This window comes from Peromyscus californicus, unplaced genomic scaffold (genome assembly GCF_007827085.1).
Source record: "Peromyscus californicus insignis strain IS unplaced genomic scaffold, ASM782708v3 Scaffold_6__1_contigs__length_162567912, whole genome shotgun sequence".
NCBI classification, from domain to species: domain Eukaryota; kingdom Metazoa; phylum Chordata; class Mammalia; order Rodentia; family Cricetidae; genus Peromyscus; species Peromyscus californicus.
In genome coordinates, this window is record NW_026294584.1 from 104,801,233 (window position 1) to 104,820,129 (window position 18,897).

An 18,897-nucleotide genomic window follows, 5' to 3' on the forward strand; every position below is an offset into this window, starting at 1 on the left:
CTGCTCAAGGCCTGGCTTCCCCAGCCCTGCTGCCCCTTCCTCCAACTTCCTTTTCCTCTCATGCCCATTAACCCCTTAGCTATAGACCACCTTGCCCCTCCCCACCTGGGACCCACTCCTCCCAGCTCTGTTCTGTCCTGCAATTATCCACCACCCTTCCCGAGAGCAAACGGAAGGTCTTCTGGGAGCTGGCACCATCCCAAGAAAAAACAATTCCTTTATTCTTCTTATACCTGCTCCGAGGTGGCTTTTGTGTAGTCATGTAGTTATGGGTTTCCACGCTGTCCCCTCCCAGGCCTAGTACTCCCCCAGAGAAGCAGTCTGCTCTATGAGGCCCTGTGTCATTGGTGACCAACAGACGGCTGGACACAGAGTCAACAGAAGTGACTGGGTGCCAGTGAGTGAATGACTGCAAACAAAGACATCTGCTTTATTTGTTTTCGGTCAGTAGCACATACTGTTTCTCAAGCATGGTGGCCCCATGCTCAGAGGCATATGGGCACCCAGCTGGGAGCTGCAGGGTACAGGGGCCATGGCCTGGGGTCTGTGGTCCTATGATGGGTCCCTTCTTCCAGGCTCCAGGAAGGATGCTGCTCCTCAGCCCTTCAAAGAGAATAGCCAGAGTTCAGGTGAGCTTTCTTCTGTCCCAATGATGGCCCAGCCCAGGGCTGCATGAGGTAACAGCCCCATGCTTTCCAGGTTCTTGGAGACTGCATGGGACAGTGACCATTCCCCGGGAGCATGACTGGCTACTAGTCAGTCAGCTGGCCTGGGACCTGGACTGGGTCTCTCCTCATTGCCCAGCAGGACAAAGGACCTTTACTTACCACATTCTGCAGCAATAATAGCCAGCACCACCTCTTTATCTCCAGAGGCCCAGTTCCCTTCTCCACTCTTACAGTGGCATGCCTAGGCCCCACCCTGGTATAGCGCAACCTCACCCACTTCTGCTCTGTGTAAGCAAGGGCCTCCCTGTTCTCTAGTTTAACAACTAGGGGTTTTCTAAGGGAGCTATTGGGAGAGCGCACCCGTGCAATTGGGTTCACGCTATAGGGAGCTCTGCATACCTACAGGGCCTCAGGTGTCCCGAGCTGTCCCAAGAATGCCTCTGTCATCTAAGTGCTTTTGGAAACTTATCTTTTCTGAGGGTCCTTCACTCCTATCTCACCTTTGCCAGGGACTACGTTCAGTGAGCTGGCAGAGGGCAATGAGTGTTTTCAGTCAGTATGCCTTGGTCACAGGGAGCCCCGTGAGCCTAGTGCTGAGGCCTGTACTGTGCCAGACTGCATGCATGGTTTAGGGGTGGCTCCGGGGCCCAGCTGGCCTCTGATGTAGCGAGGAGCTCACTGAAGATTTGCTTTCCAGGAGCATTAGGTATAGGGCCAGGAAGGAGAGTCTGAGCCTGGAAGGTCTCAAGCTTCTTTTAGGCATGTGTAGTGACAGAGGCACATTGGAGCCTCCTGCAATCTGTCACCACCATCATCACATTTTCCATGTTTTCTCTTGGTGCAATGAAGGTACACTGGAGGGACATACCAAGGAGCACAGGGACTGGAATTGGCCACTGACACAGGGTGAATGGAACAGGGCTCAGAGCTGCTGCTGAGGGAAGCTGGAGGTAGAGCAGGGGAGCCTCCTCTCAGCCCACATGCTGAAAGGTGAGAAGTTGCCACTGGATCCAGAAAGGTGGACAGACATCATAAACCTAGCCAGGGAGAGCAGCACAGGGAACAGGTCCTAAGAGCAGTGAGGCATGGCTCCGAGCCAGGTGGTGGATAGGACATCTGAATGATGGGGCCCAGGCATAGACTGTTCTATCCCATGCTCACACACTAAGGCAGTGACCTCACCTTGCGGGCAGTGCTCACACAGTGCTGGTATGCCTTGACCAGGTCCGAACACAGAAGTACCTCATGCAGATGGTCACGGTAGCAGCGGAGGATCTGGGCCTGCAGGCCAGAACACACAGGCTCCACTCTGCGGGGCCTGGGGGATGACAAGAGCAGATGGTTGGCATCAGAAGGCATGGGAGGCAAGAGTTCACACTCAGTACCCAGAAAGACACTAGGATAAGCTCTGGATGTCCATCCACACTTCAGCTCACTCTACAAATAAGGAAGCGCAGGGTCTGGTCCTAAGGCCAGTGGCCAACGCTAAACAGACTAGGGTCTAGGGCTGTATGATGGCTGGCTGCTGCCCTAAGTCCCCAGTGCCACCAGGATGTGTGAGGGGCCTAGTGGGCAGAGGCCTTAGCTGGAGGACACAACACTGGACAGTCTCCCAGCTGTCTGGGTCACGCTCTGACCTGACACCATAGCCAGGTGACAGGAATGCCATTTTCCCCACAAAACCCTTGTTCTAATTTTACCACAAGCACAAGTGAAGCAGGAAACCTAGAGATGTCCAAAAGATAAAACAAAAATACGACCAGGTGGTGGTGGCACACGCCTTTAATCCCAGCACTGGGGAGGCAAAGTCAGGTGGATCTCTGTGAGTTCGAGGCCAGCCTGGTCTACAGAGCGAGATCCAGGACAGGCACCAAAACTACACAGAGAAACCCTGTCTCAAAAGAACAACAACAACAACAACAAACAAAAACACCCCACTTCTTAGAGATAACTGTAGTAATGTTTTGAGGCACTTCACTATCTTTTCTTTCTTCCTTTATCAAAATAGTTTTAGAATCTATAACAAGTGAATATGCTGACTTTCTATAACTATGATGCAAAACAAGCGATAAAAACGTAAACAACGGGCTGGAGAGATGGCTCAGCGGTTAAGAGCACTGGCTGTTCTTCCAGAGGTCCTGAGTTCAATTCCCAGCAACCACATGGTGGCTCACAACCATCTGTAATGAGATCTGGCTCCCTCTTCTGGCCTGCAGGGATATGTGCAGACAGAACACTGTATACATAATAAATAAATAAATCTTTAAAAAAAAAAAAAAAAAAAAAAAAAAAAAAAAAAAAAAAAAAAAAAAAAAAAAAAAAAAAAAAAAAAAAAAAAACGTAAACAACAGATCATACTGTTACAGGTGCTTCCCAGCCTCCCTGTGGCCATCTCTGAGCTGCCCACCACTTCCAGATGCCTTTTTCATTCCATTTAGGTCTCTTCCCCTCTGCCGCCCTCCCTGTCACACACCCAGTGTCCCCACCACTCACACACACATAGCTACACATACTCTCATGCACCTCACACACACTCCCACATGTATGGCTACCCCTCATTCATTCTCACACACTTACTCTCCTAAGCTCCTACATAGTCACCCACTCCCATGTACTCATTCTCACGCCCCTAACACATCCACACACTCCCACACATCCATTCTCTCACACTCCTCCTCCTCCCCCTCCCACAAACCTTTTTTAACACCTTTACTCAGGGTCCTGAGCACACTTTCTCATGCCTCAACCCCCAGCAGCTCATAGAGCAGCACACTGGTGAAAACAGGCCCCGTCACCTCTCCTGGCTATTTATTCTTCCCCACCTCCTTCTCCCACATGAAAACTGTGGTATGGAGAAGTTCCATCATGTAGCCAATGTGTGGGGAGGGTGTATTTATTGACATTGTGGTGGCGCCATCCACACATCAGCTTTCCAGTGGGTTTGTAACAGCTGTGGCAGACTTGCAGCGACACCTGACAGTTATAAAGCTGCAGCAAGCCACTCCCTAAATTCCTTGGCAATAAAAGGGATGGCTATTCTGCAAGCTGTGTTCCAGGCTGGCCTGCTGTTCTGCCCTGCACCTCTGAATTTAAGAGTGTCAGCCATGCAGTAGACACTAGAGAGGGTAGTGCTGTCATCAAAATAACTCAAGCAAGTCAAAGCCATCAGTTAAGAAGAGTCCAGCAGCAGAGTCATCAGGGGCTTAGGAAGTAAGTCAGCATGTCTCATGCCCAGGCCAGGGGTCTGGATGGACACTTCTAGCACTGCCATTTACTCCATAATGCTGCCTGGGGTCCTTCCTTCTTCCCGAACCAGCCCCAGACATGTGCTATCCTCTCTGTAGGCATAGTGCCTCCTTTTATCAGGCCTGACCCTTCCTAGAAACCTCACTCATCCAGTCCACATTTCTCTGCTGGAGGAATTTGGTGATGGCCTATCCTTACGATATGTGCCAGTCAAGGAGTGAAAGCCCATATTTGGCTGAGACAGTAAGGGTCAACTGAGGTCTGAACAAGTTAAGAAGTTTGCAACAGAAGTGGGCAGGCTGGCTGGGCTGCTGTGGCAAGCTCCCAGGCCACAGGGGAGAAAGCATACTTAAAGGGCAGAAGCCCCCTTATTCTCATAGTTGTGCTCAATGCTGCCCAGGGGAGCCTCAACCGAACAAGCTTCAGTGAGGTCACCTGGGGTCTTTGCCTCTGCATTGACATCCAATCCTCAAACACACGAGGGAGAGGTGCCTTTTGGATGTGGTCCCTTTCTCTTAAGCCTCTGGAGACCCCCTTGCCAGCTTTTACCTGCTATACGGAGGAAGCCCTGTGGGTACTGTGGTACCTCCTTTGTAACTTTCCAAGTGCTTGTGGAATGGCTGCTTTGTACTTTTGGTACAAAGACATCCAGTCATGGGCCTTTTGGAGTTGTATGGCCTTGGAGAACAGAGTTTTTAGTGGCCTCCTGTCTCAGACAAGTGTTCTCTACAAGCACTACTCTGAGGTCCCCCCAGAAGCACCCTGAAATTCCAGCTTGCATCCCTATCCCACTCTCTCCCCTCCTGGCTCTGTTCTGTGGCTCACACCTGGGAAGGTGCAGCTGTCCTCCCTGCATAGTGGTGCCTTTGACTGCCAGCTGTATTTGGTGGCCTGTATTGCTGTCCCCATGCCAGGTCTTATGTTCCTTAAACACAGCCTCTCACCTGCCTAAGACTCCAGGGCACAAGTTCAATCTTAAAGCACACTTCTCTTCCCCGTGTGATCTCTGAATATGGTCAACAGGTACCAGACAGACACCAGGGGCTATCTCAGCTATGAGGCTTACTGTCTTTATTAAGAAAGTACCCTAGCAGGCTCCTGGGCCCAGCCTCGACCTCACCTCCATACACTTATGACAGAGCCACTAATAGATTAGGCTGAGCTGCAAGTGGGCAGAGGAGTGGCTTCACTACTAGCCCCTTTTCTCACGGCCACTAGAGCTGCCCATCTTGCTGATGGCTGCTCTCTTGGCTTCAAGTGCCAGTAGGAGGGCCTGTGAGCTGAAAGCAAACTTCAGAGAACACACAGTGGGTTCCTAGGCAGGGAGAAACTGGGCTGTGTGCAATCTACCTCCTGGACAGCATTGCCACTGCTGAGGCCCCAGGGACTCAGCACAGCAGGAGCACACAAGGGCAGGCAAATGTCAATGGACATTTTACCCACTGTGCACAGAAGGTGCTGAGGGGAGGCAATGCTCCTGAAGTGAACCTTTCTCTGAAGTAGGGTAGGGCTAGCCAGGTCAGACCATTCGGAAGCAGGTGTTGGGTGGCTTCACCCCATTCAAGGTGACCTATTTTACCCTGAGTGGCTACAAAAAGCTCCAAAGGGAACAACAATATTGTGAATGGGTGTCAGCTTAGGTAGTTGTGGAAGCCCTGCTCAGCTTACCTGGGGCACACAGTCTCAGTACATATTCAGTAAATGAAAAGTCCAATAGCAAGAATGTCACAAAAATCAGGTTGCCAGTAGCCACAGCTCTCACCCAGAAGTGGACACCAGAAGCCAGGCAGTTTTCTGTTTCTGTAGTGCACAGCTATATTTCTGCTTAGCTTACATCAGTATGGATCCCATATGTCTGCCACAATAGAAACTGGTGCTCAAAGTGGGTGGCCTGGGAAGGAGTAAGCCCTGATTTCTTCTGCACACCTAGAGGTCAGGGGCTTGAGTTTCCTTCACTGTCCACATCCTTCCTGGGCCTTGGAACATGACCTTATTTGGACACAGTGTGGCTATGGTTACACTTAGTAAAGACAGGTAACAGAGAAGTAGAATGAACCAAACCCAGGGGTAATCTAGTTCACACTCTGATGAGAAGAAAAATGACAGTGATAGACACATGAGACGGTTTTGTGAGGACAGAGGTGGAGACTATACTACACTTCACCAGCCAAGGAGAGCAGGAGGCTACCAGGAGTATCTACAGCTCCCACACTGGATGAGAGGGCCAGAAACTGCTCACACCTTGCACCTGGACTCTCAACCTCTAAAACTGAGAGAATGCATGAGCCTTGGAAGGCCTCACAGGAGGCAGTGTGGACGTGGTGGAGTGCAGGATGGCACCCGCTTCTGAGCTATCAAGCACCTACTGTGCATGTACTAAGATAGACACCAGGCTCAGCAAAATCTTGACCCCAACCTTTGTGAGGCACTGTTCTCACTAGTTTCATGTCAACTTGACACAAGCTAGTCTTTTTGGAATAGAGGACTGCAATTGAGAAAATGCCCTCATTAAATTGTCCTGTGGGCAAACCTGTTGCACATTTTCTTGATTGATGATTGATATGGGAGGGCCCAGCTCACTGTAGGTGATACCATCTCTGGGCTGGTGGTCTTGGGTTCTATAAGAAAGCAGGCTGAGCAAGCCACGAGGAGCAAGCCAGTAAGCAGCATGCTATAGCCTCTGCATCAGCTCCTGCCTCCAGGTTTCTGTTCTCTTTGAGTTACTGCCCTGACTTCCCTCAATGATGAATAGTGATGTAGAAGTACAAGCAAAATAAACTTTTTCCTCCCCAAGTTGCTCTTGATCATGGTATTTTACCACAGCAACAGTAACCCCAACTAAGACAGATACCCTCTGCACTTAGAGGTAAACGGACTGTGGTCATGAGCACGGTCAAGAGAAGGAGCAGTATCTCACGAGCAGCTCTACAAAGAGACACTTTGTTCCATAAGTAGCCCACATTCTGAAAGACATCTGGAGTGAGGAACAGCCTAAGAAAAGAAGAAGGAAGGAGGATGTATCTATCCAGGTAAACAGCCTAGGAAGAAAAGCCAACTCACATGGGAGTGCATGTAAGTAAGGTCTTTCCTATTCTGATTAACCAGACCATGCTAGGGACTACTATGTCCCTGACAATATACATCACTAAAACTATAACATGTCCCTGAAATACAAACAACAGCTTTGTGAGCTAGGCATTACTACCTCATTCTGCACACAGGGACGAGTCTCAAAAAGCCTGAGTGGTTTTCTCAAGGGCATTCAGCAGTAAGACAGAGGCACGATAACAGCCTGATGTGTCCATTTCCATAGCCTAATGTCTTCACTCAGCGTATAGAAAATGTCACAAAATCCAAAAGAAGAGACAATCAAGAGTATGAGAAAGAAACAAAACAAAGCACAGGCTCATACCACAAGGTATGCAGGGCTTCTCAATGGGCCAGGAGACTTGCTGACTCCACATGGAAAAGGGTGTTGTAGGGAAGGCTTACATGAGAAAGCAAAGTAAGTGGTAAGCCAAGGGACATGACAAGGTCAGAGTCAACAGGAGGCCAGAGAGGGCAAGATCTTCCCTGTTCCCATCTAGGGTCACTATGGGAACAGCATCTTCCCCCGCTGCCCCCTGCACTGCAGCCTCAGCAGCAAGAGGAGTTCCTGGAGCAAATCCAGGGTGCTATCCTCCCCCAGCTGCCCCTCCTGAGGTGCACACTGCACACCTGCTCATGGAGCCCCAGTCCTCTGTGTCTCCCACTTACTTAATAAATGGAATCTCATCAACTTCTCCTTCTCCTATTACCACCGCCGACGTCAATCTGATAATATTGGCCTGGCATGGAATCCGGCTATTATCTGTCCTCCTGATATTTAATTTCAAGGAAACACTGGTGGGGGACCTTGGAGCAGGCTTTTTATTAGAGTAGCAGCAACGATATTCCACATGCACTAGACATTCATCTCCGTCAGGTCGTGTCCAGCTGCTCAGAGGCAGCTTCTATTCCATCCTGCAGCCAGGGTGCAGATACTGCTCAGACAGGCAGGTTGCAAGGGACTGGGTTAACTGGCTGCTATCGACCACGTGCCACTCAACCTGGGTAAGTGGGACCCAGGGATCTATCACTGATCAACATGCCACTCGGGATCACTGTCAGTCTGGTCTCGAGCTGCCCATCCCTCAGAGAACTAGAGCCTGGTAAGAGGCCCAGGGCTAAATGGAATGAAGAGCTGGGAAGGAAGGGGAGTACTACCTTTAGGGGTAAAAACAAAACACAGGGGGCCTGCTTCCTGTCACTCAGGGGAAGGACTGTATGCGTACTCCCCCCGCCCCACCAGATATGTGGAAGTGCAGGCCCTTTCAGGGTCTCAGAGGCTGGGAGGGAAACAGCAGGTTACTTAGTCTTTAATGTCTGAAGGTGGCTATATTGGGACAGATACCCCACAGTAGTCTCTGGCTGCAATCTGAGGCTCTCAGGCATAATCAGGAAGCGCCCTCAGTTGGGGCTGGAGAGATGGAGCAGTGGTTAAGAGAGCTTGTTGCTCTTTCAGAGGACCCGAGTTTGATTCCTAGCACCCACATGGCTGCTTATAATCACCTGTAAGTCCAGTTCCAGGATTTGATGCCCTCTCCTGGCCTCCTCAAGGAAGGACCATTCCTAACTCTGCTCCCTTCTCACTGGAGCCTTGATCATTTCCCATCTGGAAAAATCTGTCCTATCTTGGCTGGTTCGTCACATGCTCATCTGGTCTGCTCCTACAACCCAGCCATGCTGACACTAACTATAGAGGGGTCTTTCTAAAGCAAGGCTGTACTGCTGCTCTGAAGGACTATGGCCAACCACTTGGGCCTGTTTTTTGAGGTCTGCTTTAGTCCTAGTGATGAGCCCCAAAACCCAAGGCCTAACCAGCTATGCCCAGATCAAGGTTCTTGCTAGAGCCTGTGTCCCACTCAGCCTCCTGAGGTGCTTCAGTGAGGAAGTCCACAGTACAGGCCTAGAAATTTCAAGTGTTTGCTTAGTGATGCTGAGTGTGACAGGTAAAGACAGAGCCTCAGTCCTGTGCTCTGCCCCCAAGACAGGCAGGTGGCAACTTCTAGAGTGGATGTTGTGCACCTACCCACGAGTCTTGAGGCCCAGAGGCATACTTAGGGTGGCATCCAGGCTCCTCCATGATGCAGCCTGGGGTTAACCTCCTGCATGAAGACCCCAGGACAGTACCTCTCAGGGCACATGGAGGCATGCCAGAACCTTTCCCTGTGATTGTTGGGAGATCACCTAGGCTGCAGTAGGAAGCACTGCCCTCCACAAGGACTAGTGGGCCAGCTTGTGCTGCAAGAACCTGGGGTTGTACATGGTATAGGGTTCTAAGGGTTCTGATATAGAAGCAGCTCACAGTGGTTTTTAGTGTCATACTGTGCCTGGCCCTACAGTGGCTTTCACTGGTGCTGTGTGAAGGCTATTCCAAGGAAGGAAGACAAGTGCTAGGAATGTTGTTGGGAGTAGAGGGCACTAGAAGCCCTGGTGTAAGGGAGCCTTGGAATTTTGGGGTGGAGGTCATGCTCTGCAGGCTGGCTGACATGCAGATGCTACTGTTCTACCATAAGAAGCTGGGGTAGCATGGCTCTTGGAAGAGGGAAACCATTGGTGCTGGCTGACTAGTGAGGTAGGAAGACCCTCTGTATGATGGAACGGGATCTGACAGGGGCAGATACATAGCAGGCAGCCCACTTCAACCTCAGAGTCAAGCCACTGGCCAGCAGTTACCAGTATCTGCCAGTAAGAGAAATACTGCGAGGCCTAGACCAGTGCAAAGAGAAAGCCCATTCTTCAGGGCTCTGGCCCAGCAGCCTGAAGTAGACCCCAGAAGCAAGGAGAATCCTACTTTTAAGGGCCATAGCATGATACCCTGAAGCCTGGCATTCAGCAGCTCTGAGGGGCTCTTGGGAGCCAAACATTTGGCTTATAGACATGCAGGCTGGTTGAGCTTTTCAGATAATTTTGAGATATCTAGTAGCTTCCCTGAGAGCTATCAGCTTCAGTGTTTGAGGCTGAGGTCTTCTGGGTTAGTACCCCTAACCTATGACGAGATCTCCCTTGACTTCTTGTCTTGCATCTCTCCTAATGGTCCTGTGAGCCTCTGAGTTCCACATTAAACTTCATACCCAGAATCCATGAGATGGTCTGTAACAACACGAAGTGAGGCATGATCAGGTTGTCTATTTTGTTTCCCCATCTCCCCAACTCATTGCTAGCACTGGCATCATTCTAGACCCAGGGACACCAATTCTTGCTTAAATGATATGCTGTCTATCTGCATTGTATACACACCTACTTGTGAATGGTGTATGTGGGGGTACTGGCTCTATGTGACCAGTGGAGCACCCTGGTGAACAGACAAGCCCACCTCAGCTCTAAGGGAGCCATTCAAGCATGAAGTAGAGACCCCACCCTGAGCACAGCAGCCAAAGCAGTTGAGTCTGCATAGACTCTGATGTAGTGCAGCTCTGTGGAGTAGAAGGAGGGCACCTGCTTTCATAGGACTTGACCCTAAGCTGTCCCAGGCCAGGTGACACTAGGAAGGAAGTGTCCCAGAAGTCCAAACTGTAGAGAGTGAGACTGTGTTGGAGCTGGTGGATCCTGAATCTCACAGAAACCTCTTCTCACCTCTCTATTCTGGCCACCTGAATTCAGGCCCCAGATTCCTCAAGACTTTCTGGCTTCCAGATGCTGTGCTGATTTCTGCCTTCCACCCACCACCCACCACCCACCACCCACCACCCCTAACAGGGTGGGAGATCACTGGAGTACAAGGCAGCTCCCCAGCTTAGAACTGTTCACTGGTTCCTGCTGCCGGTTAGAATTTAGAACCCTTAGTTTAGAAACTGCTCCTATCTTCTAAGCTCCAGTTCCCAGGGGGGCTCTGGCTGTTTTCTCTGCCTCCAGGTCTCTAGTCACCCAAAGCCTCTGGTCACCTAGCAGATTGGCAAACCTACCTCTCTCCATGCTCAAACCCCCCTCTTTTCTAGAGAACTTCTTCTGAGGCTTTGCTGTGTTAGGAAGAGTTCTATAGATACAATGGAGGGCCTACTGTAGCTTACACCTTACCCGACCCTATGCCAGCAGGAGTGACCCACTGTGTGCAGAGCTTTCATTGACTGCACTTCTGTTTTTCTCTTCTCTGAAAACTCTTGGCATTGCTCATTTACTCCCAGCATCTGTCAGCACTGCATGTAACAGCTGCTGAGTAAACTGGTGGTAAGAGAAAGCACTATGGGTCATTCTCTTAACATGTGCTATGCTCTCCTGTGTCTGCACCATAGCTCCCATGCCCCCCTCTCTAGAACATTCTCTCTATCCCACACATGCTTTCACAAAGATCCTGGTGACTAGCTAGTTCCTACTATCTCACTACTGCCTACCCATGAAAGCCTGCACTGGCCTCCTACCTCTCTGGATCCCTCTCACTGAGAGAAGCATTCTTGAATCTGTCTCTTCTGCTCTGCGGCCCTCACTGGGCTACGGATGAGGGTCTCAGGCACTGCCTATCACCCATCTGAGCACCACACATGCATGCTGTAGTCTCTCTATTAAACAGGAGTGCCTGGGAGGCAGGAACCATAATATATTACCTTTGCTTCTGCAGTTCTGCACAGAATACCTAGCAGAAAGCAGACATTCCATATCTAAAATGGGCAAGGCATCAGTAATTAGGAGTCACAGGGGCTCTACTTTGCACAGGTTCTAGTGGCTGGGACTTGCATGGGCTCTTTTGTATGGGCTGGCTGGGCCCTGCCCACTTTCTCTAAAAGTCAGTCAGATAGTGTCTGTCCTAAGCCTTGCTCTCCTACCTTCTCTGGAGCTCTCTGTGTTCCTGCTGCTTAGCTCCTACCCTTCCTGAGCCCGGCAGCCTATGTCCCAGGTGATTCCCACTCCCTTCTCCCAAGATCTGAGGAACCTCCCAAGGTTAGAGTCTGCTATATCCTCCCGTGTGAGACCTTCCAGCAGCAGGTACCCCCTGCTGCCTGCTGTGAAGTGTTCTGGAGCTCACCTGCAGGTCCTGGACCAACTATATAGAGTAGCATCCAGAAGGTATCCCCCTGTACTACTATATGATGAAACACTATAACCAAAAGTAAACTGGGGAGGAAGGGGTTTATTTGGCTTACACTTCCACACTGTAGTCCATCATTGAAGGAAGTCAGGACAGGAACCTGATGCAGAGGCCATGGAAGGCATGGTGCTGCTTACTGGCTTGCTCAGTCTGCTTTTTACAGAACCCAGGACCACCAGCCCAGGGGTGGCACCACTCAGAATGGGCTGGGCTCTTCCCCATCAATCACTAATTAAGGCTTACAGACTTTCTAGAGCCTGATCCCATAGAGGCATTTTCTCCTTTTAGAGGATTCTAGCTTCTGTCAAACTGACAGAAAACTATCCAGCACAGAGAGTATCTGCATGACAAGACTTCCTCCACAGGCACCCATATCCACCCACTGTGTCTGGCTGAACTGCCACAGCCCTGAGCCCAGGTGCTGGGCATTCTCTGCTTGTTCACCACCCAAATGCAAGAGTGGATTTGCAGTGCCATATGCTCCTGAGAGAACACTGCCATCTCACAAGACACAAGACAGGGAGGCAAGCACTGGGCTTGCGATGTTTAGACATACCTCCTTGTGGGTGGTTTAAAGTTGGGTCTGCCTTGCAGGCACCCTCAACACAGCCAGACCCTTTCTCCTACTCTGACCTCTGGCAGCCTCGCTGTACAGTACACCAAAACCAGACTGAACTCCCCACAATCTGGGTTCCTAACTGCTATCAACACTCTAGTCTTCTACACATAGGCCCTGGGAATACTTGGAATTCTTTCAGTATCTCCTGCAGCCTGGCCATGTACACCCTGTCTTGACACCACCTGGGTGCCACCTATAATCTGTCCCCTCTAGACTTGACCCCACCAGATCAGTGGCCACATGTACCCACACTTGCAGCCATCCTCAGTCTGTCTTAATGAAGTCCAATGTCAATCTATTCTCTCATGGCTTGTGCCTTTGGTATTGAGTCTGAGAAGTCACTGTCAAACTCATGTCCTTTAGACCCTCTCCTATTACCTTCTGGGAGTTTTGTGCATTGCATTTAGGTCTGTGATCCATTCAGAGTTTGTTTTTGTGAAACTCACTGTCTCAGGGATTGTGGAAATGTTTACAGCTGACATCTCACCTGTGGTCCTGCCCCTCGCCTGTCACTCCTACTGAATACATGTAGACACTGAGGCTACATGGACACACCTGGATTGAGCTGTGTGTCATCCAGGAAGACACCTGGACACGGGACCTGTTCCACCATGTGGAGACAGCAGGGTGACAGACAGTCCACTCTCTGTCCTGTGATTCAAGAGGGACCAAAGGGGATCCTCTCCAGAGCCTTCCTCCCCCTGAACCTCAGGTGTCACTCAGGGCAAAAGGAGCTATAGCCATATGTTCTTAGTGCAGAAAGCACCCCGGAACAGTCTTATCCTCGAGGGCCTGATCTTAACTTTGAACCAGAGTTGACCTCCCTCAATACGGTCACAAGGCCATAAGCTATGGGGGTTCAGAAGAACCCCTGACACAATGACCCCTGGAGAGGAAACTAACCATCACCAGCTATCTGATGGTCACAATGGGGCCCTGGCTATTTTCTGAAACTGTCAACCTGGAGTCCTTGAAGGATTCTGGGGGAGTCCAGAAACAGAAGACAAGGCCTTTCCCTCCAATCTAACCCTTCAGCGTGAGGAGGAGAAGTGGAGTGCTGATAGAAGAAAGTGCTGATACTAGTGTGCTGTAAAGAGGAGAGAGGGGAAGTGCAGGTGGTGGGTAAAAAGGCAGCCCAAGGGTTTGGGAGAGGGCTTCTGCTGAGTGCAAAAGTTCACTGGCTGAGAAAGCTCCTATGCTGAGGACAGTAAGGCCAGGTCCCCCACTTTCTGGGAGGCCTTTTAATCATGGAAAGGGCTAACAACTCTCAGGTGTTGGGAATATTAACATGAACTGTAGACAGAGATAGAAATCCTGAAGGATACAGTTGTGTGTGTATGCGTTCACATGTGAACATCTATGTAGTCCATGCATACCTGTGTTTCCTAGCTTAGTTACTCAGAATACCCAGAAAAATGGGAGCAGCACCAAGCCCATCCAGCCCCAGATGCTGGTGTCCAATACCATTATCCAATCAAAGGCACTTGACTCCTTAATTGACAGGCTCCAAGGCTGGAACAGAGGGAGCTCAAGACTGCCCTGGAGACCTCATGCCAACAAGTTGAGATGTAGTCTGAGAGGGAAGAGATATGGGAAAGACAGAGGGGCAGTCTTAAAGGCATTCAAAATCCAGGCCATTCTGAACAACAAATAAGTGAGAAATAGACATTACAACCCAAATGAACAAATGTGACTTTTGGGCCTCCCAAACAGAACCAAGTAAGTGACTACAGAACCAGAGGTGGGTGGAGGTAAGATTCTCCTGTAATAGAACAGCAATCCAGAAACACAGGAGACATTCTAGATATAAACAATCACCCTTTAGCAGACATCACTACAGTGGCTGATTCAGATGAGTGTGTCAATACAGGGTTAAGTGAAGGTCTGAAGGATGTCAGCACACTGGCATCTTACCAGAGCACTTCCTGACAAAATGCCAGCTGGTAACAAAGGGAACATGGGGGTTTTATCACAAGCAGAATGGGCCCAAGTCAACATGGCCAGTATAGATGGGAGACTCAGGTCTCTCAATGAGACAACACCCTGTTAGAGCACAGCATTGGTCTCCAAGGACTTATGGCTTAACTGTGGTTGTGAGGGAACATTAGACAAACCCAGGCTAGGATGTCATCCTACAGATAAGAGTACTGCACTTACTTTAAATTGTCAAGGTCTTTAGTGACAAGAAAGGTAAAGGAACAGGCCCATGTGAAGGAGCAAATCAGAACACATTTGCAGATAGTGTCCTGGATCAGAAAACCAGGAAAGGCTGTTAGGGCAGCAGGTGGAACTTCATCTATGAGGTGACAGTTGTATTCAGATAGGAGTTTCATAGAGGAAAGGTTGTGTGGTAGCCATGGGGGACACATTGAGTGGTACATGAAGGGCACACTCAGTTAAAGAGTGATGGGCTATTAGGACAGACCAAGATGTGGCTTTCCTCTGCAGAGAAACAGTCCTCAAGCAACCTTGTGACAAGCAAAGCACTCAGGAACCCTAAGTGCTTTACTTGTCACAAGCAAGGGTCACAAGGCTAAGGGACGCAGGAGTCCTCCATGCTGTCCTCAGCCCTGCATGGGTTGGGAGTGCTTTCCAAATAAGCAGCCAAACAATAAGGATGGCAATTGGATAGGATGGAATGGATTCAAGAGGATGTGCTTATCCCAAAAAAAGACCTTGCCAGATTTTCTATTTCTTTTTCTAGCTAGGAGTGAGTGGGGTTGGAGAAATTTGACAAAATGATTCTAAATTCATCTTAAAAAACGAGCTGGAAAAAGATAATCAAGGTACAAGGGCTTGTTCTACCAGAGATTTAATATTTTGAATCATCAAAGTTTTATATATAATATGCTTTAAGTGTGTTTAAAACATGCAGGGCTGGTCCTGGGAAGGAGTCTAGAAGCAGATCCGTGTGTGCGAGTAGGCCCTAGTGTGTGATCGGTGAGACTTAGATCAGAACCAACAGGACAAAGGACTCCTACTCAGAGAAAATACAAGCCGATCTGTGCTCACGTCTGGTTCCCAAGTGGACCCCAGCGGGATATTTAGAGTAACAGTTGAAGGGCATGAAATGAAAAAAATCACACAAGTACTATTCCCTGAGATTACAGTCCTGGGGGAAGGAAAGCCTTTGCAATGTAACACAAATCACAACAAAAATATGAACAAAAATATATTTGGTTCTTATCTGCAAATCAACTCCAAAGGGCAATGGTGAAACCAAGCATTAACTAGAGCAGTCACGATAAAAGAGAGCATGGGCTAATAGTGACACTAAGGTACAGCCTGTAAGAACGAATACAGGAAAACATCAGCACAGGCTGCCAGTAAGTGAGCCACAAAAAGACTAAGTGGCCAGCAATGTAAGAAAAGGCTTGGTAATGGAAGAAATGAACTGTTGGAGAAGCCAGGGTTGTCTTCCCTTGTGAAACTGGCAAAGGTGTTTCTATGAGAATACCACACTTGAGAAGCCTTGAGAAAATGGACACCCTCCTCCATCACTGTGTGAGGTGGAAACTGGCACTTTTACTTCCTGGAGGGCCAGTTGATAAAACATAAGTATACTAAGATATGTGTATATGGTTCTCTTAGTATATATTTTGACCTGGAAACTTTTTCTAGATGAACTTAATTAAGTACAGGAAGTCACACAAATCCATTTGTCAGAATGTTGGCTATCTTAGGGAGGAGCTGGGACAAGCTTGATAGGATAGTCAAGAATTTCTGAAATAAGAACATGGAAGAGTGGCAGGTAATTAATACAAAGACACAAGTAGACATCTACTGACTAGAAAGGTGTCCACATGTGGATGAGGTTAGTCCACAGACAGATGTGTGTACTACACGGCCCATTTGCATGGTTTGTGGCTGTACTCTGTGAACTGAGTGATGGCCCCAATATATTAACAGGGAGATTTAGGGTTTTGTTTCGAATACTTTCTTTATATTTGTCTGAATTTTATTATATAATATTACGTATATGAATACAATATTCATATACCATTTTTATACCTGTTCAACTAAAAGACAACACTAGTTTTCATTTTGAAAATCTAAAGATGCAGCCTATCTATAACTACACACATACAGAGATACATGTACTCTCTGGTATGTATTTTGTGTTATTTGTAATTTGAAGATGCTACAATAAACAGCAAAAGACACGTACTGCAGATGGGAAGTGTTAAGCATGGGACCTGAGTGGATTTTAAATGTTCGTTGTCACAGTACTGTTTCATATAAACATACTTCATCTTTAGTAATTACAGAAGAATACAGATTTTCATGAAACACCAGGCACAAGAGCCCTGGCCCACAGCATGAGCTTAATAAACACTCATTGAATGAGAAGGGGCAAAGGTTGCCGGTGCCTCTGAAATTTAAAACTGAAGTCACAAATCATGTTGCTGAGAAAAGGTGTGAATTCTAGAGTATTTGTGAGGAGATGGTCTTGTTTCTCAGTATCTCCATCTTGTTCCATCACTGCTCAGGTATGTGAGAAACACAAGTCACAGCTGTCATAAGCCAGTGGCTACACAGCAGAAAGCCAGCTCCAATCAGTCTTCTGCCAAATTATGACCCCCACCCACATGATGGGTGTGTGTGCATGTACACAAGTGTGTATACACAATGAGGCAGTTACACAGACTAAAAGAGGCAGGCTGGAACAATAGGCTGGAATGTGCGTGAAATCAGATAGACAAATGTAATTTCTTGTACTTGGGTTTAGAAATCATCAGCCGCACAGGGACAGGATGGAAGAGTGTGGCTTAGTAGACAATACACGACTTCTAGAATTATCTCCTGAAAACACTCATCTGATCCTGTTACTTCAAAGCTCAGGCACTTTTGATGGCTTCCCAAGACAAAACCAAACCCAAGCCCCTGGCATTTGAAATTCCACTGTCAGTCTTGTGCCAGCCACGGTTCCTTGCCATACCTCCTGTGTGACAGCTGATGGAGGCTGGTTGACTTGGACAGAAACCTGCGGCTGCTACTCATCAGCTCTGTGACCTTGTGAGTGCCTTCACTTTGGCGACTCCTCATCTTACTGCCTATAAAATAAGGCAGTAAATGGGAGATAATGTATTCAATGTCATTTTCCAAGAGCATAGAAAGGGTCTGATAAATAGGACTGTCCTCATAGCCCTTTGTCTACAGGAAGACTGAAGGGAGAGGCATGTAGAAGGAGTCAGTTTTTGGAAGAGCACACCTAAAGGAGGGATGTTCCAGAAGGTGGCTGTAGACCCAGGCAGCTGCTCCACAACAGGGGCCTCTGATCAGACCCTGGTCAGTCCTGAGGAGGGGCCTAGGAACCTGCAAAGGAGTCTGAGGGTGGCCCTGCCTTGATACCTACTGCTGGTGTATCCTTGTTAGTCCTGTTATCAACTTGACAGACCTGGGAAGAGAACATCAACTGAAGAACTCTATCAACAGGACTGGCCTGTGGGCATGTCTGTGAGGGCATTTTCTTGATTGCTAATTGATGGAGGAAAGTCCAGCCCACTGTGGGCAGAACCATCCCTGGGCAGGTGGGCCTGGGCTGTAAAGAAAGGTAGCTAAATGTGAGCCTGGGAGCCAGAAAGTAGTGTACCTCTGTGGTCTTTGCTTCAGTTTCTGACTTGACCTCCTCCCTGCTTCCCTAGATGATGGTCTGAAACTTATGAGCTGAAATAAACCCCTTCCTCCCCGAGTTGGTTTTAATCAGTGTCTTATCACAGTAACACAAAGTGGCCTAGGACAGGGTCCCGCTAATGTGGCCCTAGGAGGAAAGAGGGCACAGGAACACCTTGATGATGAGCTGTCACTCTTTCTGTCATGACAGGTATTCACTTCAAAACCTTGGTGTTCATCTTTTAATGAAGTTGATGTTAAACACATACATGCACACGTGCATGCACTTACGCACGTGCAACTTGGAAGAGTCTAAATGGAGCACTGCATTCTATTGGTGGCAGTAATGAATGTACACAGCCTCCACACAGCGCATCCTCACCCTGTTCTAGACCCTGCCTGCTGCTTTGTGTGTTTGTACTCATGCCATGTGAACTCCCTGATCACTGACTTGTCCTCAGGTCCCTGTCTTCCCCCTTGGGCACACAGAAGGGCAGAGATGAGGGGCTCTTGTGTGTGGTGGGTTAGAGCTCAGGCCAGTGCCTGCACTAGATAAACTGGATGATATGGCTAACAGGCCCATAGGAATGAATGCCTGCTAGTTTCCCCAGTAGAAATAGATTCTGCTCTGGCCTTCCTCAAGTCAG

The 18,897-nt window shown here is 48.8% G+C and overlaps 1 protein-coding gene across 2 annotated transcripts in view; it reads right to left on the reverse strand.

Annotated features, from left to right (window-relative positions):
* Window positions 1-402: 402 nt before the first annotated feature.
* Window positions 403-18,897, reverse strand: part of Chchd6 (coiled-coil-helix-coiled-coil-helix domain containing 6) — a 215,093-nt gene continuing 196,598 nt past the window's right edge. For both annotated transcript variants that reach the window (XR_008214651.1, XM_052722105.1), the window contains 2 exons: window positions 1,851-1,986; window positions 403-603 (listed from right to left, as the gene is read on the reverse strand). Coding sequence is in view for 1 of the 2 variants with exons in the window: in XM_052722105.1 (XP_052578065.1) it covers window positions 598-603; window positions 1,851-1,986 (142 nt within the window). In the remaining variant the exon portion in view is untranslated. The remainder of the gene's footprint in view (window positions 604-1,850; window positions 1,987-18,897) is intronic.